This window comes from Photinus pyralis, unplaced genomic scaffold, assembly GCF_008802855.1.
Source record: "Photinus pyralis isolate 1611_PpyrPB1 unplaced genomic scaffold, Ppyr1.3 Ppyr1.4_LG6, whole genome shotgun sequence".
NCBI classification, from domain to species: domain Eukaryota; kingdom Metazoa; phylum Arthropoda; class Insecta; order Coleoptera; family Lampyridae; genus Photinus; species Photinus pyralis.
Genome location: NW_022170663.1, coordinates 34411666 through 34438923, shown reverse-complemented (window position 1 = coordinate 34438923; position 27258 = coordinate 34411666). Strand labels below are relative to the sequence as shown.

The 27258-nt window shown below is 38.4% G+C and overlaps 4 protein-coding genes across 6 annotated transcripts in view; 2 read left to right on the top strand and 2 right to left on the bottom strand.

Moving 5' to 3' along the window:
* Window positions 1-1158: 1158 nt before the first annotated feature.
* On the top strand, window positions 1159-9443 carry LOC116174842 (mitogen-activated protein kinase kinase kinase 12-like; the record flags this gene model as incomplete). Its single annotated transcript, XM_031492846.1, has 8 exons — window positions 1159-1399; window positions 1450-1828; window positions 1877-2264; window positions 2317-2733; window positions 2778-3159; window positions 5256-5583; window positions 5652-5684; window positions 8108-9443. Coding segments are annotated over 8 exons (2472 nt in total), but the record flags the coding sequence as incomplete, so codon positions are not given.
* A 2234-nt stretch (window positions 9444-11677) lies between these two features.
* LOC116173803 (probable malonyl-CoA-acyl carrier protein transacylase, mitochondrial) lies at window positions 11678-18693 on the bottom strand. The gene is made up of 5 exons (XM_031491507.1): window positions 18593-18693; window positions 17857-18535; window positions 17591-17808; window positions 11928-12155; window positions 11678-11873 (listed from the first exon to the last, which is right to left on the bottom strand). Exons 2-5 carry the CDS (start codon window positions 18425-18427, stop codon window positions 11706-11708), a joined length of 1185 nt encoding a protein of 394 aa, XP_031347367.1. The 5' UTR covers window positions 18428-18535; window positions 18593-18693; the 3' UTR covers window positions 11678-11705.
* Window positions 18694-18811: 118 nt separating this feature from the next.
* LOC116173802 (ZZ-type zinc finger-containing protein 3) lies at window positions 18812-22291 on the top strand. Its single transcript, XM_031491506.1, has 6 exons — window positions 18812-19052; window positions 19100-19366; window positions 19412-19514; window positions 21000-21112; window positions 21165-21470; window positions 21517-22291. Exons 1-6 carry the CDS (start codon window positions 18894-18896, stop codon window positions 22015-22017), a joined length of 1449 nt encoding a protein of 482 aa, XP_031347366.1. The 5' UTR covers window positions 18812-18893; the 3' UTR covers window positions 22018-22291.
* Window positions 22292-25244: 2953 nt separating this feature from the next.
* The window catches only part of LOC116173316 (sodium-dependent nutrient amino acid transporter 1), a gene marked incomplete in the record, with an annotated part of 82715 nt that continues 80701 nt past the window's right edge, over window positions 25245-27258 (bottom strand). For all 3 annotated transcript variants that reach the window (XM_031490693.1, XM_031490694.1, XM_031490695.1), the window contains 3 exon segments: window positions 25245-25935; window positions 26248-26516; window positions 26569-26794. In XM_031490693.1, coding sequence (XP_031346553.1) covers window positions 25336-25935; window positions 26248-26516; window positions 26569-26794 — 1095 coding nt within the window.

Here is a 27258-nt window from a genome sequence, read left to right as displayed (position 1 = left end):
CGTAACTACATTCACAAGAACATTTTAATTTATGCACTAAATAGCCACTTCCGATTCAATTTCCCTTAAAGGGCAGTTGAAAATGTGCAATTTCATGTAGGATTTGTACAGCAATTGTACTTCAATGATCCAGTAATCCTGGAAAACAAAAACAGGGCGTCGGAAGTGAATAACGGTTGGGGGGGGGGGGGCAAAAATCAGCGACCATGGAGTCTGAAACGTCCCTCCCATGCAAAATTGTGTACAAATTAATGCAAAGCAGTGGGTTTTGTAAGTGACCCTGAAACCTGTTTATTTAATCAATCAAATAATGTATTTTTGAAAGAAAAGTTTTGAAAAAAATTTAAAAAAGTGTCGGAGGATGTCTAGTTATATGCAATTGAGCAACTCAGAGATACTTGACTCGATTGAGAAGACCATACCCATACTCCATACTCCATAGATCATCAATATTTATTTAAAAAATAATGAAGAACTAGAACATACAAAAGTTACAAAAATTTTGTTCCTATTTATTGCACTATTGAGCATTGTAAAGAAAGCAAGTATAAAAAATTAAATATATCCAAAAATTTTCCACCTCTCCGCAGTTTTGCTGGCAAATTCTTTCAACGTATCCTCTACTTCTACACTCTTTGTAATTTCTGCACGCACATGCCGTAGGTAGAAGATGTGTTAGTCGCTTTTGAATGATTTATCTACTCATTCTTAGAGGGCGCGCGGCCCCCCTTGTGTAAAAACTGAGGGGGCGGCTCGCCCCCTCTGACCCGTACTTCCGACGTCGCTGAAAAGCAGGCATTTTTTCTGCGTTTATTCTTAATTAGGACTTTCAGACAAGGCTGACCCACTATACACTGCACATATTCATTCCCGAACCGGGATCCCCTACCTAACTACACCGTGTATGTTTATTTGCCAGACTGCGACTGACTCGTTTACTGTAGGACTACTTTGGTTCCTAAAAAAGGAATTAACGAACACGTCTACAATATTCCCCAACGCGGCAAAATAGCTCCTTGAAATGTTTACGAAGCAACTCAAACTCTGATAGGCTCTAGTATCCGAAATGGTTTCGGGAATTATGAAAGAATCCCACACTGTCCTAGCCACCTTTTTTAGTGAAAAACCGCATGTAGGATGGAAAACTAACACGTTTCTATTTTTTCCAGCATGCTATGCATCCAAGATGAAATGGGTCAACTGAGCATACATCAACCAGGCGAACGGCCTAAAGTATCAATAAGCGTGCCAGAGGCATTATGCAACGACAGCTCGCCGGACACACCCCAACCGGCATTCGCTCTAAAACAGGGATGGATGGAAGGCATCTTCGGATGTCTTAGACCGGTATGGTCGATAATTGGAAAAGCGAACTCCCACGAGATCAAAGGGAATCAAGGTAAGTTGAACGCACTTCACTCAATACAATTATTATAAGACTATGCTTAGACGATTGGGAAATCCCATTCGAGTCCATAACGGATTTGCAATGGTTGGGTTGTGGAGGGCAAGGGATCGTTTTCTCAGGAAAACTAAACAACGAAGCTGTGGCCGTTAAAAAGGTATCGGACGTAAAAGAAACCGATATCAAAAATTTGCGTAAATTGAATCATCCGAATATAATTAAGTTCAAAGGCGTTTGTACGCAATCTCCATGTTATTGTGTTGTAATGGAATTTTGCCCGTACGGACCCCTGTATGACCTATTAAAAAATCAGCAAAAAATGGTTACACCTGCACGGGTCGTCACATGGGCGAAGCAAATTGCGAATGGAATGCAATATCTCCACGCACACAAAATTATACACAGAGATTTAAAAAGTCCAAAGTAAGAAGGCGGTTGATGTATATAGATTTGAACTAATTTTGTTTGTAGTGTACTAATTGGGGATGGTGAACTGATTAAGATAAGCGATTTTGGTACGTCGAGAACTTGGAATGAGGTGAGCACGAAAATGAGTTTCGCCGGTACCGTCGCTTGGATGGCGCCGGAGGCCATCCAGGAACAGGCCTGTTCCGAAAAGATTGATATCTGGTCATTTGGGGTTGTTCTGTGGGAGCTACTGACATGCGAAACACCTTACAAAGACATGGAGCAGAGCTCGATCATGTACATGGTTGGCACGGGTAAATTGCGACCCCCAGTACCGACCACGTGCCCGGAGGGAATCAAGCTGATAATGCAGATGTGTTGGAAGTTCAACCCGAAAGATCGCCCTTCGTTCAAACTAATTTGCAATCATCTAGAAATTGCCTCAGTTGAGGTAATTGTACCTACCTATTTCGGTAGAGGTTGGTGCTAAAATTTCTTTGCAGATGTTGAGTAGTTACAAAGACGAGCAGTTTTTCAAAACCCAAGAGAGCTGGAAGGAGGAAATTAAGACCCAGATCACCTACTTCAAACTGCAGCAGGAGAAGCGAAGACACGAATTTCAAGTCAAGGAAGAACAGCTGATAAAAAAGAGAGAGACTGAATTGAAGCACGTAAGAGACGTTAGGGAGCTTTACGATCGGAAATTAGAAAGAGTAAATCAATTATACTTAGAGTTACACGCGGTGTTGTTGCAAGTTGAGCATCAAAAGCAAGAAACGCGAAAGCGGGAGATGATGCAAAGTAAAAAGAGGCTCATACAACCGTTTATGAAGTTTCAAAAGCGACGGTGTGGTCACAACAGTAGCACCACACCCACCAGTCCGGAGTGTAGTCTCACCAGTCCGGATAGTCCACAAATTGTGAGTCTCCTTTGCTATCGCGCGATGCTAACTTATCCTTTCAGATACCTCCAAAGCCTCCAGTTTATTCAAATTCGAACACGACAAATCGATCTGAGTCCTTACCCGTTGTACATTCCGCATCGTCATCGTTAAAATCACGCAAACGCCATCATCGAACAAACTCGGGATCTCCACGCGCCACCGTATCATCGCGCATGTCCAGCGGTTGGTCGTCAGTTTTGGTCGACTCCGAAACGCAAACCGACTGCATGGAAATGAGCGAGACGGACCTAAGTCCGAGCTGCTACAGCCTAGCCAGTACGATTCAGTCAAGTACAAACCGTCCAAATCAACCGCAACGTGTCATACTCCATGAAGTACAAAAATCGCCAGAAAACGGCAACACCGTACAAATACACTACATGGCCCAACACACACAACCAGGTACTTTTACGTTTCCTGCTATTCGGTCCAGTTAAATTAAACAAAAAATTGTAGAGTTGGAATTTTGTTAAACGCTCATGGCTAAGCGCGGAGATGAGATGGATAGAGGGGCTGTGTTAAGATCACTCCTATCATTTTGACATCCATTCTCATGTGTAAAAAGTTTACATTAAATAAAAGAAGGGATAAAGGGAAATTTATAAGGGCATGCGCAAACCCGGTTTTTGGGGGTAACACCACCTTACGTGTATAAAGTAGGCAGAGAGAAAGAAACTGTCTGACACGGAACATTAAAACTGAGTTCAAAACTCAGTGTATGCATTGAGTTTGTTGATTGTTGTTGCAGTAGGTATATCATTGACATTGAGTAATGAGAGTTTGCTACTTATTGTTGTTTATAATTCATAGCGGGTCAAGGAGTGGAGATACCACTGTCTATACCATAAACCATAATATATGTACTATATATAAGTGCGCGGTACAGACAACGCGAAGAAAAGCGCGTGTGGGAGCAAAAATGCGCTGTACTGGAGTGAAACGGATTTTCCCTAGGGAAATATCATTTCGGGACGGTGCGCGGACAGCGGAGATATTAAACGTGATGCGGTACTACTCTCCGCACGCACCTCTGGTATCTAAAGAGCCCCCCCCCCCCATTACACCCCGCATCGATGTTTCGGACGCCATAACGGAGGGGTGATGGGGGACGTGGAGGGAACGCGAAGGCGCGAGTGACGTTTCGAGGGCATCTTGATCATTGAGGAGATATTTTTAACTTTTTTAAGGTCAAGGGCATCAGGGTACCCGCCCGTGGGGTTCTTGTACACTAGCCAAAACGAGGCAAAAGGAAATATAGTAAACCGGATAGGCGAGACTTGCTCTTTAGTAAATTTCAAAAAAAGAGAATACTTACCGAAAGGGCGAACAAAGTAAACTAAGAGATTCTTGCTCTGGTCTTGAGCTAAAGAAATAAAATAATTGGAACGGTAGAACTGAAATAATAATTGTGGTCACATTCGAGGGTGATTTAATAAATCATCGATATCAACGTTTAAAATTTAGCAAAAAGGGATCAACTCGTAGTCTGGAAATTATCAATATCAAAACAGGTTTCCGCAGAAAACAGCGGAGCTGATTGTTAAATGGCAATTCAAATACATCCAGTAATTACGCGATTGTATCGAAAAACAATGAAAAACAATGTATACTCAAACGTTTGATCAAGGAGTCGTCGAAAATAAAAATATTACCTTTGAACTCTGGTCGTCACGGCCGTCTGAATTCAGACGAGCGCTTTCCTGCCTTTTCTGTAACACATAACAACACAAACAAACAAATACAAGAGAGATATATAGTGAATAGNCTATACGGCAAGTATGAAATTTGGTTAAAACATCAACATAGAAATTTCAGAATTTTTAAAAATATAACCAACTCTCAAGCTCTATATCTTTTTTAATAAACATTTCACAAAAAAGTAGTGTATATCAAAGTTGTGTAGAATTTTATGGTCTACAATTACTGATAATTAGAATATTTTTTCTAAAGTGAACCATTAAAAAGATATGATTGAAAAACTAAGAACCCAACCAAATTTCAGGGGTTTTGGGGGTGGTACGGGGGAAGCACAAGGGGTGGGAGGTCGAAAACTTAGATTCTTAACTACCAGATGACTGTCTATGACATGCAAAATAAACCGGAACTACTTCTCATTTTGCAAGTTGAAACCCTCTATTCCCTGGACTAAAAAAAAATGATTGAAAGACGGGAATTTTGAAATATTGCCGGCCCGTGTGGCGCAGTTCAGTTATAGCTGAACTGTGGTGCTAAGGGGTCCCTGGTTCGAATCCGGGTTCGGGCATGGATATTTGTGTAAGTATAGTGGGTTGGGTTGGTAGAGCAGCTTTGGCTGAAACCCCGCCCACTCAAAAATAAAGGCAAAAAATAAAAATAGGCTTACTCAAGTGCTGAGAAAAATGTCCAACTCTGTAAGGATTTTGTGTGTGTAATTCTGGGCTATACTTGTGTTATTTTTGAACAGATTTAAAATTCGCCAACTTTGTAGAGAGATTCAATTAAACTAATTTTTGCAACAGCCGCCGTCGAAATTTACACGCGACTCGACCCGACGGAGCTGCAAGACCAATCGGACACGGTCAACAGCAACACGCAAACGATGCGCGACAGCGACGACGAAAACTTGGAAACGATAGGAAGGAAGTTGTCTTTCATTAAGGCGAACACAGACAACATATTTTCCGATACTCGAACCTCGGATAATGGTAACATATCGGACGAAATCGAGGAGGTGCTTCGGAAGAAGATATGCTCGGATCGACAGATATTGGACAGCGCCGAGGATGCGCCGAACGATAGTTTGACGGACGAGGACGGTCATTATGATGACTCGTTGCGACGCAGAAGGTAAGTTTGTATTTGCAAAGAATTTTTATTTCGAGTGAATTATTTCTTAGTCTTGTTTGTTCTTATAGTAAACTTGGAAAAGAAGCGCCTTTGAAAATAAGGTAAAGCTTTCGCCTTGAAAGTTGCTTTATTTGTTGGTTGTTTTATTAGAGGTTGTTTTGTTTGATTAATAAAACAGATTTTTTTTGTACTCTTACGGCTTGTTTTATTTTGCTAGCTATAAGATTAAAAATTTTGGCCGCAAGCTAAAGTATGTTTTTTAGGACCAAACTATTGAAAAATGCGAAAACATGGGAAAAGTACAGTTGTACTGTAAATAAGCTTGAGACTACAAATAATTATTATATTAGTATTAAATATTTAAAAAAAATAAATAAATAAAAAACAAAAAAAAATCTCAATCTCAATCTTATTTACATATCATAAAACTCAAAACATGGAGATACTCCGTCAACAAAGTTACTTACTTTTTTTTTTAGAAACGATACGGTATATAATATATTGCTATATGCAATGACAAACGGTCACTCAAACCACCCACCTGTTTACTTAGCTCAATTAAATGCAGGTATTAACAAAAGAAATAATTACAATTTTCCTGATGTAGTTCTGGGTTCAAAATAGAAAAACCAACAATTTACATATGGACAATTTTATCCAACATAACACAATCAAATAAGCTGAACGAAAAAAGGTTACTAAGGGCCAGAATAACACATACCACGTAACAAGCGATCGATAGAACAATGATTAAAGAAATCTTAATTACTTTAAAGTGTCAATAATTCAAAATCTCTGGTCGGCACTGCGATTTACAATAAATGACGCACAAGATACAAAACAACCAGTGATAAACTTTACTGCTCGACTGACTGACTTCTTGTAATTACAATTATAGCATTGGCTCTTTGATGGACACAAAACTTCCTTTAAGGGGTATTGGAAAACTTATTCGTAAACGTAAAACACGCTTCCGCTCAACTCGATTTAAAATTCACTTTTCTCTGTGTAACTTAACTCCAATAGACAAAACTCAACAAAGCTTTGTAACTGGCAGAACTGACCATCCTACAAAAAGCTTTGCCCATCAAAAAAAGCCATAATTAACTTCCTCCTCTTCTATTTAAAACAATTTCCGTTTCTCGCTCCTGTTCCACCTTCCTTAACAAAATACTACATCTTCGAAAGAATTAACATCTGCTTACTTCTGCGATAAACACGTGCTTATCTTGAAACTAATTAACTTACGCAGCGATAAGGACCGGAGATAACTTTTACAATAACAATTTAATCTGTCAACACGTAAATCAAAATTTACAATAAAATAAACAAAATGCACAAAGCGATTATTTAAACAAAATTAACAAAATTAAATAATTCCGATATAACATAAAATTGACTTCGAATTCAAATCATATGATTTGATCGGATACAGGGTGACTCAACATTACTGTAGGTGCTGATGAAATCAAACAAAACGTAAAACATACATTTTCATTATACTATACGCAATATAATAACACAAAGACATACAAAAATAAAATAAACATTTCTACAAAAAAAGCAAATAAACTAAAGGCCAAGAGGGCCTTATTGAATCATTTTCCGTTTAGATTTATTTTTACGTAAACGCACAACCGTGTACACTTTCTTCTGGTTCCGATTCCAAGATAATTGACATAGTTGAAAATGGCAGCTCACAAACTTTAACATTGACGAAAAACTTTTCTCCTATGACTTGTAACTGCACGCGTGCTCGCTTACTGTGTACAGCAATCAGAAAACTACGTTTAACTGACAAGTGACCAAAACTTCAAAACATCGGTCGACTGCCGGAAAAATTGTATGAAAATTTACGCGCAACGGACTGTTACGTACTACGCTAAATCAGCTAACCCAAAACCGCCTCGTTAGATCGGTGCGCCAACTTTTTAATTGGTCACTACGTCTATCACGTTTGTTAACTTCGGTGGAGGTCGACGAAAAGCGAGCACTTGGTTACACTGCATTTCGTTATCTCTAAACATCACACCTATGCCATCGCTTAATCATTCAATTAAATGTTAATTTGATAAAGTCCCCTTATCAAGCATCTGATTTTCCTAAAGACACAATACATTCTTTACCCACGTGTTGCTTAAAATTACACAAAATAAACAATGACAACCTTCTGAATATTTGCATCATGTTTACAGCATAAGTACAACTACGGATAAAATTTAATAAAACTGAACAAGTATGAGCCTCTATTCATAAATTTTCCACCAAATTTCCGATTTACTTTTAATACCAGATCCATATTTAAAACCAACAATACTAAGAAAACCAATTGGCATTTAACTAATAGAATTGTGCACCTTAAAAACAGAGTCCTGTCCAACCTTCCCTATGTGGCCTGCGCTGCAATATTTCTTTTGTATTTTTTAACTTTTCTTCCTTTGGCGCATAGCAGAACTATTCTACTGGAAATACAGTAAACAAACTTGAAAGATGCGAGTGTTAATAATTTATATCTTCTTTCTAGTTTGGCCCGAAGGCCCATATATCCAGGTCGACGAACAAACAGGTACAAGTATTCACTAAATCATCTCCAAAGGGAGATAATCGCATCAGACGAGGGCAACACATCCGAATACTCGAATCCGCCGTCGAGCAAAAGTTCGACGCTCGAGTCGAATCCCGACAGAACGACGCGCATAATATCGTGCGTGTCGGGAAAACGGGCGAACGACCACTCCGACGGCTCTTCCGACAGCGAGTCCGAGGAGAATCTGACGATAGCAACCGAGGTCTGTTATGACATGAACAAAATAGAGAGCGTAGTCTGATTAAGTTTAAGTTCTTATTGTGATTACAACTAAGTAAGCGATCCTTTTTTAGTGTAATAGCGCGACTTATTTATCGAGATTGAATGAAAAGTAGTCGAAGTTTGTAGTTTTTGTGAGTGACGTGCAATAACTAGCAAACTTTAAATCTTTTAATCCTTATTTTTTATATGTGCGGTTGTGTTTTTATAAAGTATTTTAAACTTGAGTATTTGAAGTTGCTAGTGAATTTTTGATATTATCTACCTTTTAATTTTAAGTGTTTTACATTCCTTCTTTAGTGAGTAAGTCCAGTTATCTACACATTTTTATATTTTGGCAACTCTACAGCAGCTATTTATGTACAATACAATTACACATGTTCCCAGATGGCGTACTTACTCTGCATAGAGCATAGTCCCTATACTAGGGACCATAATGCACTCACTCAAAGTTTTTGATGTACTGCTACTTACGTTAGGTTTTAGTATAGCGACTTGTCTTGTACATTAAGTAACAGAACATTGAATATTTTAATAACTGCGCAATTTTGAATTGCAAAAATTGACAGAGGCAACAACTCAATTAGCAACTTTGAGAAGTCCAATGTAATTTTCATGCCAAATCAGCTTCTAAATCTGAATACTTCTAGGTGCCTATAAATAAATTATTTTTTTGTCTCCGAGTATATTTTTATTGAAAAAAAATTATAATTGCAGCGTTAAATTAGACGTATATACAATTTATGAAATATTCTCATTGTGCTGTTGAAAACAAAGTACATTAGATGTAAACGAATAATTGTCATTCAATAAAAAGTTATTGTACTTAGCCGATGTGCTGTCCTATGTGGCCTAGAAATTGTAATAGAGCTCCATTCATGCCGAGGAGTTCGCGGCAAATGGCACATTCTGTAATAATCATTCCAAACTCTTAGATGACAACTCGGTAATTTTGCCATTGTGTATTTTCGCATTTATGACAAATTAAGAGTTTTAATTTTTATTATGGAACTGCTGTAATAGTTTTACATGCTAAATAAAATGAAATTTAAAATGACGTCTCTTCATTAACCATTTCTGCTAAATCATTTTTCAGTTTCATTTCCTGAGAAGACGAGCGAGCTCTATTAATGTACCATTGAAAATCGATATTAAGAAAACGTGCATGAGTTAAAGCAAACCACAATACAAGTAAGTGATATCTGCAGTCATAGTTCCGTTTATTGACATTTTCGAAACCATTCTGTAATAATCCTAGGCTGGCACTGCAATCTTGACTTAGGTACCCTATACTTACAGTTGACAACTCTGCGAAAATAAACTACAAGTAAAGCCGTCTAACTATCGAAACGACGGACGTTTCGCAGCACTTTCGAATCTCGATAACAGTCTGCTTCGATTGAGTAGTATGAATAGAACTACATTGTGTATAGAATGACAGTTCTTTTAATGTGTTGGGGTGTGACCCAAAATTAGGAAGGGCATTCAATAAAACTAATAGTTTGGTTCGTAAAAAATGAACTTATAAAATATATTACGCACACGAACGGCGATAACGGGAAAACCTTTTGTGGACACAAAACCTGGCATAACCCACACAAAATAAATCGACGACAGCAAAATACAAAAGAGAAAAATATACAATGCGACGAACTTCGAGAGCAAGTCCGCGCACAAACGGCATGAAAAATTAAATAAGCATTAGCAGAATAAATGATTGTAATTTAATTTACAAGAAAAAATTTAATTTTCACTAAATCAAGTGAGCAGATGAAAGTAGCGGCAGTCGGCGGCAACCTGGGTGCTCCATCGGTGGAACGGAGGGACTCGAGCGACACCCAGGATGCCAAGGTCCCTGAAGCCTCGGGCAAGATCAAACGGCAGCTCCGAGAATTCTAAAGGGCAAGCGGCGGCCGGCTACTTGTGAATTCTAAAACAAAATTAAAGCGCACAGCATTTTCCCTAAGCGGGAACAGAAAATAACCGGATTCAGTAGCGGTATCTACGGGAAAGCAAATGCAGGAACGCGAAACAATATCCCCCCCTATAACTAATGAAAGTAACAAAAAGTAACCTTGCGATTAAAGGGAGCGGTAGAAATTACTGAGCAAAAAAAAAAGAATTTCCTATAGATATGGTGCGGTAAACTTATGGGGAATGTATAAATTAAACGGTATGAATTCAAAAATATGAATTTACGCAAAAGTTAAAAATTACGGTATCTACTTACAAAAGTGCAAAAGGCAGAAAGATCATTTGCTTTGTTTGGACGGTATGGTTTCGCAAAAATTAGCTCGATCAATACTTACGGCAAGCAAAATGGACCCCCTAAACAACGGTTCTTAATTTTATAAAATTCGGCGATTTGGTGTTTTTGTGTATGAGTGGTTCAACTGTCTCCATGGAGTAGGTACCTAATACAATCCGATTCTTCGCTGTATCTGTTGCCTGCTCGTACAGTGCGGATCGCAGCTCTTGGCATCTTAGCAATTCGAGAATGAAGGGGTCCTCTAATTAACATTTCCTCTACTTAAAATATGTTTTACTTGAGCGATAATGGACTCACATGAATACTTGCTATTGACATTCTCACATGTACTAGACTGCGGAGTACCTATCGAGCCCGCCATTTTATGTTTTCTTATGTACATGCAATTTATCATTTTACGAGTTGTATATGTGTTTTTGTACCAAATTGATTTACCATGTTTTCCACTTGCATTTATGATGTCTTGTGTGTTTTATTTTTATGGATTTGTTTAACTTCATTTGATTCGATTACCTCATTTTTATCATACAATTTGAGATATTGTATTTGTGTATTTTCTCTTGCAGGATCTTTTTTTCATGACTTTTCGGTTTGGAGTTGCTCCGCGGAACCAAGCTTCGCGCGTAATAAATTTCATTTTCTTATTCCCTTCGGTCCCACAACATTCTGTCTTTTATTTAATTCTTCTCTCGACAATATCTCACGTCCGAACCCATAAAAGAACCAATTACATAATATATGAGTTCATTCGTACCAGTGTCGGCTTGGGGAACCCCTAGGATCATTACAAGTTATCATTCTGTAAAGAAAACCAGAAAATTCAATAATTTCCATATGGAAAAACAATACACGTAAATCCCTATGTCTACAACTTAATGAATAGCACTGCATTACCTATACAATATGTTGATATGTAAAAAATGAATATTAATTTGGATTATCCGTGCTTCCGGTCCCGTGGAGCCCGGATAATCGGGGTTCTACTGTACATCTCTGTTTGTATGAAAGGAAAGAATAAATAAATTGCAAAATTTACTATTTTTACACTTATGCTTCTATACTAAAACACTGATCCCAAGCTTTCGCATTCACTTCCTTCAGCATGGTTTTCAACGAAGTCCCTGGACCACATTCGAATGTACGTGGAAAATGTTCCTCAGGATCACGTTCGTAAACCGTATGCAACAATTGTTCCCACTTTATGGGCCTAACAATCTAAAACAGCAAGTGTTAATTGCCACAATCCATTACTTTCGTTAGAGCGTTTACTTGTTTTGGGAGCTGCTTTTTAATATGTTTCGCGTCTCTGTAGACTTTACCATCCACGTTAGAATAAACACTAATGACCGGATCAGATATGTCCGATGTCTCGAGAGCTCGCGCAAACGGTTTGATCGCCGGATCCATCAGAGCGGTATGGAACGCCCCACTCACTTGTAACCGTCTGATCCTTTTCAGTTTGAGCTCTTTGTAATTTTTTTCTAAAAATTCTATTGCCTACAAATAAATGTAAATATTAATCCATCGTATTTGAACATTGAGATTATTTATTTGTAAGTGAAATTCAGGAAATTTAAATTAAGCAATACCAGCTGCAGGGGCGCCGGAGGAAAATTCGCTAGGGAGGGGCCCTTGCATTTTTGGAATAAAAATGTTACCTAACTATTTTTAAATTAGTAAATAGGTACATATTAGACACAACACAAAACAAGAACAGAAGTAACAAGTTACAGTAGTTTACTAAGAAAAAAATGAAATTAATAGCAGTATATTATAAAACACCGGCGCATGCGCTTTCTACCCTGCTTTTAGGTGTAACAATATGAGTACCAAATTTGGTTCCAATCGGTTTACCCGTTAATGAGAGTTTAACACACATGCGCATGCGCTATTCTCCCCGAAAGCTTTTCAGCTCTTCCTTTTATACCTAAAGAATATGTGTTCCAAATTTGGTTACAATAACAGTATACTACAGACCGACATCATCAAAATTTTGTTGGATTCGGAGTCCTGGTGCTTCAAAAGGTGTATTTCCGTAAAAAAGTGGGGGGGGGGCATTTTTTACCCCAATGCAATACCTCCCTTACTAACCTGCGGGTGATAAAAATTACAGTGTGTAAGGCAAATTCAAGGGCAAATTGTAACATTAAACCGTTTCTGCATAATTTTTCTACTCAAAACTATAACAAATTACCAACCATAATGTTATTGATTACAATGTTGAATGTAGAGTAGGATAAAACAATTTAATTATTTCGAAAGAATTCCTCTTACGTGATGGTTTTGTACGTCTGCCTGTCCGTCTGTTCCTCGTCTAATTCGAGAACGAAAAGACACAGCGATGTCAAACCTTCGCCAATCCATTTCTACGAGTTCAAGGATCAGTGCTATTGAATATGAGCCGGATTAAAAGTCTGATTTCCCAATACCAGCTGAGTAACAAAAAATTCCCCTACTGAATCGTATGCGATTCTTCGTATATTCACCATTTTATGTGCATCTATTCCATAACAAGTTAAAAACGTGGTCACTCGCGACCCACGGAAGCGCATTTTCGCCGCATAGAATCAGTAATAGCTCGGGAAGGAAGGGATTTGCGGACAATAGCGTTCATTTTACTTTTGGAAAATGCGCTAAAAAGCGCCGAACCGAAATAGTGACATGGCAGTAAGGCCGTATTCTGTGATGACAGTATCGTCATTGATGTTTTTCCAAAACAAACAGCCACCCTGCGGTCTTCGGTTAATTTAATCTCTATAGTCTATACAATATAGCAACTTTATGGACATTAAGGTAACTCAATAAGGTTCTGGTTTTATTGCGAGCTTTCAACATTTTCTAAAATGGATTAAGTGATTTCTCAAATCCCAGGGAGGGGCCCGGGCCCCTCCTTGCCCTTTAGTAGCGGCGCCCATGACCAGCTGAGATGAAGTTATAAGCTCTATGGCACCCATAGCAAAGAGTACCCTTTGCCGAGCTCTTTGCCCATAGTTACAACAATTGTTGCCATGAACTTGCTTCCTAATATTATTGTAGCACTGGGAGCTCATCCCAGAACAGAATTTCACTTCTGACCCCGCTCCCGGGAGTTGGCCCCTTCGCTCCAAACTCTTGGAATTTTTAGTTTTCACTCACTAATAGTCCCCATGCCAAGTTTTACTATACTCTTTGGTTTTACTAAATTCGTATACTTACCTACTTTCCACGAGCTTCGGTTTCAGACACACCGACAGATTATGTAGGTAAAAATTGGGCCTAGACTATTACAGACGTATCTCACACAAAGAGATAAAAAAATCCTGACAGGATTTTTGATTTAGAGAGGAGTGCACACGGTACATAGGGCTCATATTATTTAGACCAGGGTTTCTCAAACTTAATTGTTCCACGTACCCCTATTAGACTGTCAAGCCCATGGCGAACCCCTTTAAAAAATACAGACTACAGATAGGCATTTTATTTAAAAAATCATGTCTTAAATTTGGTAAAACAAATAAGGTATTTTCTTAAAAAAAAACAAAAGAACTATTTTTAATAAAAAATAAAATAATTTAAAAAATAACATAAGTAGCTACTAAAAGGTTTATTTTTTTTTCGGCCTTAAGTGGTGTTGAAGTGAAGGTTTGTAGGGTGAGTAGGTTCAAAAAAATTTGAGTCTACTCACCCTACAAACCTTCACTTCAACACCACCTAAGGCCCAAAAAAAAATAAACCTTTTAGTAGCTACTTATGTTATGCTACCTTATACCTACTGAAATTAATGTGGTGGGTGGGCTTGTTTTTTTTCGCAAATGGAGTCGATTCTCGGAGCAATTCTGCGTTCAGTCGATTCCTATATATTGCGTCTTTAACATGACCAGGTGTGAAAACCCACTCTCACATAAATAAGTGCGACTTTGCTAGTGCGTCGTCACGCTTGTTGTAAGCTGCCACCATTACGTAAATTTTTTCGCGTACCCCCTATCATTCAATGACGTACCCCCAGTGGTACGCGTACCCCACTTTGAGAAACGCTGATTTAGACCCATTCTACTCCCTCTGTAACTGGAGTGGGTCATCCCTCAAATAGTCACCAAAATCAACCCTCACTGAGATCAAGCTTGAGTATGCTGGATAGGAATATTTAACCAAACATGGTTCTATAATTACGGCAGAGCGGCTTATCGCGCGGCAACCTTCTCAGAAAGCCCCGTTTGCCTTATTCGCTTGACGGACTGACAAAAGCCCCACCACTTTTTTTCTAAACTCTGTCAAACCGCAAATCCCGCCCCTTTTATCTAAAACTCGCCCAAAAACGTAAGTTCCACCAATTGTATATACATACAATGGTTCCACCCTCGTTTTTTTAAAATCCCCTCCAAAAAACACCAAACCGTACCAGGTACCACCTTTCCTTAACCCCTTCCACCCCCTCCACCCCGTTAAACCCACAATCTTTTTACTTTACCTCGCCTAAAAATCGTTAAACCTTTATAGTTTATGCTAAAAAAATACCCTGTTTCTTCATTCCTGACTCACTTTTCTTTAATCTCCGCTCAAAAATCGGTAACGCTCCCCCCCCCCCCCCCCCCCTCAAAAATCGCGAAGTTCGCTCATCTCTTTTCCTTAAGCCGCGCTCAAACATTTCTGAAAACTCCGAAATCTTTTTCCTGCGACGTGCACAACAATAACCATACTCCCCGCCCCTGCTCATTTATCTATATGCCCCATCTAAAAATCGCCTCGTTCACCATGCCCCGCTCACTTCTCTCTAAGTCCACGTCGGTTCCGCGTCATTTATTTAAGCCCCGTCCAAAATCGGTACACTCTCCTCCTCCTCCTGTTTCTTTATTCTCCACCCGCTTTTTTCTACATACATCCCACTCAAAAATCGCCCATTATATCTAGGCCCCATGCCTTATTCGCACTGTTTCTTTAGTGCTCGTCCAGTTTTCTTCTCTAATCCTCACCACAAAATTCCCAACCCGCCATTTGTTAAGCCCCCCCCCCCCCACCGAGCGCAAAATGCGGTAAACCCCCACCGGCCCCACCTTTTTTTTTCTAAAACCCAATCTAATCAGTAATTACCCTTTTTCATAAACTCCGACCACCCCCCACCCCCCCATTTTCTCTAAGCCCTGCCAACAAATTGCTAAGCCCGCCTCTGTTCTGCCTCTTTTATTCAAGTCCCGGTTAAAAATCATTAAGTTCGACGCAAACTGGGTAAACCCCGCCCATTTTTCTCTAATCCCTACCCACTTTCCTTTAATCTCGCTAAAAACTCGGCAAGCACCCTCCCCTCTTGTATGTCGCGTCCAAAAATCGCTAAACCCCATCATCTTTTCTCTAAGACCCGCACAAAAACTGCCATCCCACAGTCTAATCGCTAATCCCCTACGCATTTCTTTTGACTCCGACTATGTGTCTCAGTGTGGTAGAGCATTGGGCTACATATCCGAAAGGTCAGGTGTTCAAACCTTGGCTGAGGTAAGAATTTTTCATCTGTGGCAGAGGTGGGAATTTCCTTAGAACAGTTTCGAGCATTCTGCCGGCTACTCCGAATTAGGTTTTCCTGCAGTTTTGGTATTTCGTAAGGAAAATACCGGGGTAGTACAATTCAAGACCTTCTGCAGGGGCACCTCTAAAAAAAGAATTATGCGGGTCACTCTGTAATTGGGCATAAGCCTGTTGAGGTCCCATAACTAGAGTGGGACAACTCCGACCAAAAATCTCGTCGTTCTCGTTTATCTAGACTCCATCAAAAAATCGCCTTCTTCGCCCCCACCTTTCTCTAAGTCCCGTCCAAAAATCGCTAAACACCGTGCAAACGAGGTAAACGTCGCCCAGATTCCCCTAACCCCGCTAAAAACCGCGTCCAAAACTCGCATAGTTGGCTCAATCTAGTGCCCAAAAAAGCTAGACCCACTAGCAGAACATATTTAGTAACTGGTCGGAAAAAACATCATCAGCGACATCAGCACGTCGGATCATTTTAAAAGTTAGAAAGAACTTGAACTTAAGCATTTCTTTGTGCATCCATACACACGTAGCCAAATTTTGCGCACAATAGATAGAATTTAAAAAATGTGAGTCGTTTTGGGTTGCGGACCCAGAGTGTCAACTTAAACGGGACTATAACCTTCTAATAGATCTTGCAAGCCCCTCTCAAAACTCAAACCCCTCCTCAAAATCACTACATGCGCCCTTTTTTGCAGAGTTCCATCCCCAAAAAATCGCTAGGCCTGTCTATGATTCTATGCCTAAATATAGGTAATCTCCGCCTCTTTTCCCTAAGCTCCTCCCAAAAATACCTTAAATCCGCTAGAAGAAAATATTGAGTATACCCAATAAGGAATCAAAAGTATTTTTTTTATAGGAACTAACCCTGATCATCTTAAAATGGAATTTGAACAATAAAGCACAACATTTATTTACCACAGCGCAAAACGGCGCGAAACAGTGCAAAATTTGAATCTGCCCAAGCGTTTGGCTTTTCGGACAAACGAGTACCATCAACGACCCTTTCCTCTGCCACTTAATAAACAAACTTAGTTCATTACTAAAAAGTTTTTCTTATAAATCGCGAATTGAGGGCTGTTGCAAAGTTTTCTACAATTCGGCGCAAACTTTACTATATTTTATTGTTTTATTTATTTTAGTTTAGTGCTTGCAGAAATCAAAGCGCAAATTATGCGCCAATAGAAAAAGAATGTCGATTTTGTTTCTGCGCAAGCGCGTCTCGACTAAATTTTGTCAACACTGTCAACTTTGACTTATGTCCTTTTGATAAAAATAATGGAACATACTCTTTAGCAAATTGTCGAGGGCTTCTGATGATGCTTTTGATATGCAAAATATTGTTCCAAGAGCGCAAACCGGCGCATAATTTGAACACTATTTCATACAAACGGCACATGACAGTGCCTTAATTATTGTCTGGTCATTATATTTACCTCTATACTCCCTGCTACTATCTTACAATGTGGAAAAGCGTAAGTGGCTATCTGACAGACAGGTTGTTCAGCACCCCTTGCCAAGGCCCAATCCTTTGCTTGCGTTAAGGCATTATTTAAATTTGTATCTGGTTTATAAAAGACCATGGCCATTCCACCTTGATACACCTCACTGGCCAACTGCATAGCCTCGGCCCGTATTTTTACCAGCTGTAAACCTGCACAGCAAAATAGTCAACGCAATATACACAGCATCTACCACCTACCCCTTTCGAAACCTATGGCACCTGCAAAAATCAATGCAGTTATCTCCCCTAAACTGTATCCGGCAGTAGCCACACAGTTATCGATAGCGCTCGGTCGTTCCTCCTTTAACCTTTCAATTGCTGCAAGCGACGTCACCACAGTCGCCGGTTGACAGTACCGCGTCTGATCCAGCTTCTGTTTCGGACCCTCAATGCACAACTTTAATAAATTGTACCCTAAGACATAGTTGGCTAACTCGAATAAGTCCCGAACGATCGGGAACTTCAGGAGGTCCTTTCCCATTCCCACGAACTGATTGCCCTGTCCCGGAAATAAAATTATACTGGCATCCTTCGGATCGCGTTTAGCTTTCTTGTAGTACTCTCCCTGTTTGCGTATCTTCGTCCCTTCCAGGTAAGGTAAGGTGGCCCACTGCTGCTGTGCTTTGTTCACCTGTACATCATCAAACGATGCGGCATCATCTAACATCGCCTTAAGGGGCGATTCCTTTTTTGGGTCGTCGTTGTAACGACAAGCGCTTGTGTGTAGGGCCCTAATTCGTAGACACCGCCGCAGACGACTTGCGAGCATTTTGGATTTGAATTTGAATTTCCCGCCTATAATTTGCAAGGTGTGTAAAATAAGGTACCACGTACCACCCAAAATTTGTTTTGTTTGCGAGTATTACATAATTGGAAGCTGTAACGAATTTATTTAATGTGATTGGGGCGTCTACAACTATTTGTAAGTCATTACCGTTAAATTAACATGAAAAGAATGCGGGATGCACGCGCAATCTTCTTTATTTTCGGTGCAAGTTTAAGGTTATGTCGAACCGATCAGCTGTCAATTTCACGTGTAAATTTAAAATGTAGTAATCGCTTCAAGGTGAAAAAATGTATAAATCGAATCCCATTGTAGTTGTACATAATTTTGCAAGTTCAATTCGCAATCTATTCTTCCTAATTGAGATGTTTAAAGATTAAAATTTATTTTTACATAGAAATGTAGTTTCCCTTATATCAATAGATGGCATGGCAGTAACTCGGTGGCAAATATGAATGTGAACCATACATCTGAAGAAGATGAGGAAGAGGAAGAAGACGATTTGTTCTATTTTGAATCCGATCATTTGGCTTTGAAGGGAAATTCCGATTATAGTGAAGTGCTAAAGACGATTTTTATACTCGATTCGCAACGAGCCAAAGCAATTCAAGTATATCGTCCTGCTTTTTTTTAATATTTCATAGGCAACTTTTTTAGGATTACGATAAAGTCGTAGAATTGCAGAAGGAAGCTCTCAAAGATCCATTTGCTTTCATACAGAAATTGAAGGATGGCAAAGATTTGGGAATACCAGATTTGCAAATAATCGCCGATGTTCCCAACATACAGTGGTCAAAATTTAAAGTGAACCTACCAGAGGCGGGATTACAGTTTGTTAATGAACAAAGCAGTTCCTCGTCCAACGGTATAAGTTTAATTAAGACAGAAAAACGATTACGTGATCAAGCTGATACGTTCAATAAAGTAAGTATCTCAAACTGTGGCTTGCATGTTGACATGTTGTTTTAGCCATGGACAACAGAGGAACAAAGGCGATTAGAGGAGCTGTTGATTGTGTATCCTCCAGAGGCGATTGAATTTAGGAGGTTTAAGAAAATAGCTGCTGCATTAGGTAACCCCATCAAAGGAGCCCTCTCTTCATGAAATTTTTATCTGAGAGAGAGATGGCGCTGTTTCTTTGTCTGTTTAAAAGTCAATAAATACAGGGTGAACATTTTGTCTGGAACACTGAACATATCTTATTCAAAAAATAATTATTTCTATCAACCGTATTAGTTTTCAATTTTTTTCATATAAAGACGGAAAATTGGAAAAATAAAACCCACATCTTTTTCAATAATCTGCGATGCCATGGAATTTTCTAAAACAAAAAGATATCCAGTTATCAATTAGCAGCAGTTCGAAATGGAAATGGATTTTATAATCGACTTGGTTACTGTCTTGCAGTTAATGGTGACTTATTCGAACATTTATTGTAAATTGTTATATTAGGAAACCGTTTTTAGTAATTTGGTCTTTCTTTATGTTGAATTCTCTGTTCTAAATATAATACTTTTTGATAGAATTTGATTTGTTTCATAGCAGACATTCCATGGCATGACGGATATTGGCGTAGTTTTTTTATTATAAAATTCCATGGCATCACAGATTATTGAAAAAGATGGGGGTTTATTTTTCCAATTTTCCGTCTTTATTATGAAAAACATTGAAAACCAATACGTTGATTGACGTAAAAAATTTTTCTACAAAAACCTTAATACATTTTTGCTCTAAAATAATTTGAGGAGTCAATAATCGCATGTTATGAATTTTACATTGAAATCGCCTATGATGCGTTTACTCATGTCACCACCCTGTATATAGTCGCTTATGCCGAAAATTGGGACTACAGATAAACTCAAGTTCCAAGTTTTTTCGTCACTCCCAAGCAGTTACAAAATTTGCCTTTTTCCCAGCAACACATAGCAAAATGGAGGAATTTTTTACGAATGGCCTTTCTGATTTTTGAAAAAGTGTTAACAGGATGCGACCCCAAGTCCAGTCCATATCTAACTGAGGTGCGGAGAAAAAGTTCCGGACTCCACGAAATTTGGCCGCCGACGCCATCTTTCAACATGCAAATGAACAAACAAAATTAGGCTTTATTAAAACTAAAAAAATTGGTTTGGTTTTTCCGATTTACGTGAGGTGAGCATCTTATATTCTTAGTTTATTTCGAAAACAACAGACCTTACAGTTGGAAGCAATATGGAAAAAATGCGAAAAACGCTCTGTACACAGTGATCGTGCTGAGTCTTTGATTTGACCGTGCTGCACAAATGCTGAGAATTGGGATTTTGATTTTTATTGGTACTAAACAGAAGAAAAGTTAATTAGAGGGCCTTCTTCTCGAATTATATAATTAATAATTTATTTAATTCCGCGATAACAACGTCCTTATCGCATCCGAGCAGATAACACTTAAATGCACTTGACCAGATGTTCTTAATTTTAAATAACGCAAATATTATCATCTTACAATTAAATAAACAAACTTACACGAATGGCAAATTAAGAGATATTAAATATTCTGACAGTGCAATTTATTATATTCCAGGTAATCGCACAGTAAAACAGGTATCGAGTAGAATACAAAAGTACTTTCTGAAACTGTACAAAGCCGGGCTACCGGTACCTGGACGCATTCCAAAGTATGCCGAAAGAGTCAAGGTAAGAAACTATTTAAAAAAATTAACAAAATACATTCACATGGTTCGTTCAGAAGTCGAAGTTGCACAATCATCAGCGGTACAACCACTTCCTGTTCAAACCGTCCACGTTCTTTCCTCAGCTGGACATACCCGTCGTAATGAACGAGAGCGAGCCGATTCCCGGGCCAAGTACGAACAGCTCCAGTCACAGCAGTTTACTAAATTACCTTCTTCCTGAATCCACGGTGCCTGGGCAAACGTTTGACAACCGTCTCAAAAGTGACCTTGACATTAAATTAAGTATTCTACGTAAAGTTAAACAGGAAAAATTGAAAGAGAACTCTTTCGCATCAAACTACCAACACTTTGACTATAAGGTAGGTGGCGCCACATGTAAATGTGTTTCTCACTTGTTTGTTGTAGTGTGATTATTGCGACGAGGAGCCCATCACCGGCGTACGATGGCACTGTAAGTCGTGTGTAAGTGATTCTATCGACTTTTGTAGTGATTGTGTCATCGCGCAAATGTACTCTGAAAATCCGCATCCGCCATCTCACGAACTGACGTCGGTGAAATATGATAATACGGAAAGTGGGGGCCAGAGTGACAATTCCTCAAGTGAATCCATATCAGGCAGTGCCTTTGATAGTTCTAATAGAAATTTTGAAAGTAACTATAATAGTAGTTTAAGTGAAAGTGAGATAGAAGAAATGAGGAAGACTCAGGATCCGCTGACGCGATTAGAGGGCGCCACTCAGGAGATTAAGCGTGAGGAACTCGGACTTGACGATATGGAGGTGGAGGAAAATAGTTTACATATCAAAGATATCTTTGATGAAAACTACACTAAGCATGAAGGATTCAAAAGTCGGACAACAGAGGAAGAATTGGAAAGTTACCCGTATAGAAATGTCGAAAATTGATCATATTAGTACTTAAGTATTTATGTTTTTATTGTAGGTTTTTTATTAATGTTCATGTTAGAGATGCCCAAGGACTGTTGTGGTTGATGAACATTTAACTCATCGGCACACATTTTCCAGACTATTTTTGTTATTGTTTTGTTTACATTTTAAAACTAATCTTTCACAAACATACAGTTTTTATTAATGGTACTTCTTTTTGGAAACCATGAGTATCGCAATTAGACTGATATAATACTAAATGCTAATATATTAAAAACAAATGCTTTTCAAATTAACTTTGTTGTGATTTGCACTGAAACACACTTTTCTTTTAAATAAAATACACTCTGTCCAAGATGTCTACATGGTGATCTTTGACACCATAGAACATAGGACGATGGTCAAATTAGAAAAAATATGTGCAATTAAAGAGTTATTATCTTATAACATCATAAACCAGAAAATTCCGATTACTTCTAAAAGATATTCCAGAGAACCTGATTTGCTTTCGATTTTATTTTTTTCGGATGTTATTTGAAGAGATCAAGGACGTTAAAAACACCTGGATGTGGCATTCTCTATTTTTAAGGTCCTTGGAAGAGATAAAAAAACACTTTCTCATTGCCACTTTTTCAGCTCTACAAGACAGCATTGAGGGATTTTCAATACGCTTCGTTTTGGAGAAATCATCATCAATTTCATATTTTTGTATTGTCGGTAAAAAAATACACACTATATTGGGCAAGTAGCATTTTTTATTACGAATACAACGATATATATGTATGGCACACATTTCTTTTTGTTCTTATTTTTGAGTGGGCGGGGTTTCAGCCAAGGTTGCTCTACCAACCCAACCCACTACACATTTACAAATATCAATGCCCGAACCCGGATTCGAACCAGGGACCCTTAGCACCACCGTCCAGCATCAACTGAACTGCGCCACACGGGTCGACCGCAAAAAACAAAAGTTGAAAACTTGGGTTTCAACAGAATGGTGCACCTGTGCACAATGCCCTAGTCGTGTCAGAATACCTGCAAGACAAATTTCCTGGAAAATATGAGTGTTATGGTAGTTTGTGAGAAGAGTAGCCAGCCTGAGATATATACCCCTACCTACCTGCAAATATTGTTCTATAAATAACAACATTGATAATACTTATTCCATTTTTTTGGGAGTACTCACAAAGGCAAAATGAATCGTCAATCATCTCAATAACGAAGTATCGGAAAAGAGAAAGCAGAGCATATAGGACGAGACACATCTGCTGGTATTGCCAAAACTTTCAGTTCAGTTCCAATATCTGCAGAACGTGGGGATTTCTTTTGTTGATGATCTAAATTCTAACCATTTGCAATAACATTGAAATGCAAATTGGCTATTGTATTTGTACAATGTACAGAAAAAAATATCACTTGTTGACGAGTTGTTGCGATGACGCGCACATTTTTGAGAGTTGGCAACCGTGTGACTTTTAGAAGAGAAAAAAGCTGTCTACAGTTCTATACCGTCTCCAGAGGATGAACGCTTCTTAAGTTACAATCATATTGGTCTGAGCTGTCATCGAGAAAGCATCGCATAGTTTAAGTTTGTTGTTTTTTTTTGTGTTTTGTATACCTACACTATATTTTTTTTATAATTTCTTATCTTTGTTTTTGAAATTGACATAATTTAACCTCAATGCTGCACATGTATATAGAAAATTGCCGTTAACTTTTATTGTTGTAATCATTTTTAGTGTAAATGCTTGCTCAATTTATGATTACATGGTCTTGGTCTGAAGTTAAACTTATGTATTTTACCATTCGTTTAAATATGTGAAAGTTATGTAATTGTTTGATAGTTATGTGTGTTACAAGTCCCAGTTGGCAAAGGTGATACTGGCAGTGGCGAACGTTTAAGAAAGTTCTTAGGCACGTTCCTTTGATGTTTCTTCTTCCTCTTCGGTGTTGTAAATGAGTGCAGCATTAGGCCGTTGTGATATTTCCACGCTAGATCCTGAGCTATGAAACAGCGGTGGCATTGTCATATTAACGTTACAGTACCCCCTTTAGGACATCTGAGTTTTAAATTTGAATTAATGTCACAGAGAGGTATGTATATCTTTCTCCTTTAATTGGGTTCTTAAAAACTGTATACCTTAGTTTATTCATGCAATGGTACTACCATATTGTATTATAAAATGTGTGACCAATAAAAACCGAGATCTTCCGTTGCTATTCTATGGTCAGTTTTTTTATGTGTTCGGAAGCGAGAACCATCGGGAAGGAAATTAAATAAAACCATTAATTTTGATCGTTCGAAACTATAACATTAATTTCATTATGCAAAAAAAGGAACCAACAAACAAATACAATAAGAGATCAATTACGAAAACAAACTCTAAAAGAGAACTATATCCCATATTGTATATCTACCTATAATCAAAAATTAAGTGAACGAGTTAACCAAATTTAAAAAAAAGGATACAACTGACATAATAAACACAAAATGGAAAGTAAGAGAAATTAAGTTAGTATAAACACACATCGTCTACTATTAATTTAACACGAAAAAGGTGAGAATGCAAGAAGTATTAAGTCAATTGTCACAGCAGCAATTTAATTAGAGGATCCCCTTCTCGTCTTGCTAAGACACTAAGCAGTCCGTACGTGGTGAGAAAGGAACATATGCAGCGCAGAATCGAAACTGTATTAGGTGCTTTCTCCATGGTATACGAGGTTATTAGAATCATATAGGGCAAGACACAGTGGATAATTCCTTATCTCCTGAATACATAAATTCTTAATAAAATAGCAAAGGAACGAAGTAAAGCTACCCTGGCTTCCTGTAATGCTTCATTCCCAAAAAACCCTCGTTCCGGCGACTGCGCAACATAATCGAATATCGACGTTATACCTACAGTGCATGTCGTATCTTTGAGCTTCTAGTTTGATGCAAGGCATGTAGTCCATCCATTTGAGGTCTTGCAATTTTTTCAATACAAGAAAATCGATCGCATAGTTTAGTTATTTCGACGTTGATAAGTTACAAAATTTCTGAATTGTAAAATTCTTGTTAATGAAACTTCGTATAAAAGTGTACATTATTGATTTAATTAATCATAAAGGTAAAACGCGTGCCGCTCCGCTCCCATTTCTTTCAGGATAACCTAAATTTGAAAATTATATAAAAATAAACTAAGGTATTCAGATCTTACATTGAGACCTAATAGTGTACGTTGCAGACTTAAAATGAAGGGAAGTAACAATGTAAAATTATATATTTACAACATTTGTACAAAATTTAAATAACACAACAATTATTATACATATACCTACCTACAACATATATTTTTATAACTCTGTTGAAATTTCTGCTTCATTGTATTTTCTATGGCAAATATGTGCACCGTTAGCGTGGGGAATAACATATGGCCCCTTTCTGAAGGTACCGTAAGTTTCTGTAGCTACATTTTCCATGGCTACTGGATCGCCATTTGTATGAACCGATAACGGATTAAGATTTGTCTTCGTTTGATAGTCCGAATAACTGTTCGAATTCACTGTGGGCTGACTGTTGAAGGAGGTGACGTGTAAAGCTCGCTGATCGCTATTTAGGTACATTTTGTTGTTATTGGGACTATTTACGAGAATCCGCAGCGGTTCGGCGTAATTTGTTTTGATGCTGTTTTGATTGAGATCGTTTTGGTTGAAGGGTCTCGGAGAATTTCTCGATAACGTTGATGGATTACTACTAATTGTCGGTATGTACGCTTTGCCGTAAGGTTCACGACGCTTTTTCACCGAATGGGTATAGTCTCGCGTGCCTCTTCTTTTTAAAGTGAAATCTCGCTCGCCGTTCTTCGCCTTGCTGTGCCACTGCACCCAACTGTAGCGCATTATTGGGTCGACCGGGCCCCAGTTTCGCAATGGTTTAGTGACTGCCACCAATTTCTATAACATAAGTACTCGTTATACGTGTCAAATTTCTGCAAAGGGCAGAATTTGGGCTCCTAGTACCCACAATTAAGTTCAGTTTCTAGTAAATGCAACGTAGGTAAGAGAAATCGGAGTTTAACACGCTTCCATTAGTGGATTCTTACGGAAATCTACAGGGAGCGCATAGTGAACACGAAAATACAAAACAAAAATTATAAGAAAAACATTGACAACAATTAAATTTTGCATTAAAAGATTGTTATGTCTATTTGCAACCGTTTTAAGTGTGGTGGTCCACAATACTGTCGAAAAAAATGTCAAACTTACATCGTTGAATGTGTAGTATTCGTCCTGTTTTTGTACTTGGTAACAACCAAGCGCAAAGATGATTACTAATGATGCGAAAACCAGCGCCCAGCCAACGCTATACAGCCACGCAGGATCTCTCTCCCAAATTCCAGTCAGGGATACGGTACACAAGGCCCAAATAAATAAGGCGGACAACACGAACGGAATTAGCCACCAAAAAACGATCCATAACTTCGACAGGCTCTTTCCAAGAATAAACTCAAAATCTAATTGAATTCGCTTTGATCCTGAAATTCAAAACGTTACACATGTATTTAAAAAAACATTAGTTTAAAGCACCATAAAAAGCAACAATTGCTAATATTTCGAACACAGTGCAGAGTAGGACTAGATTTCCAACCACGTAATGATCCAGCAAGTGAACCACGGCGAAATTTGATGGCAAAAGTAACAGCGCACTAAGTACCATTCCAACGAATGTAGTAATTACTAACGCTTGCCACCATGGTAACTTCTGCTTCGTTTCGACCCTCAACGCTTTGACTATGGCGTAGACCAAGGTTGTCTGTAATTAGAGTGTGGTAATTAGTCTTATTAGTAGGACTTTTGGAAACATTTTCCTATATTTTGGTGCTCAGTATAACAAATGACACTTTATTTACCAAAAGGAAAATTATTGAGTTTCCACTTCATTGGTGTGTTTTTCTAAGAAATAAAAAAATATTTTTTTCACTACTAGCGTCTGATGACATGATTATTAACCGTTTTTCCACTTGTAAAGTAGCCTTTCTCGGCATTTGTTCAAAGTGGTTAATAATGTGGACATTATTAACTAGTAGTCAATAATGAGAACTGTCACGCTGTCACTTTTAGAAAATACAACCCGAAATTTCGCTCAATAAACGTTTAGACAAGTTCTCTAAAATGAATAATTGCCACAATCAGCCATTTCCAGAGAAATTACATACCTAAAATTATCACATTTTGAAAAAATTCGAACGAAATTACTCTTTGAAAATATCTCAATAA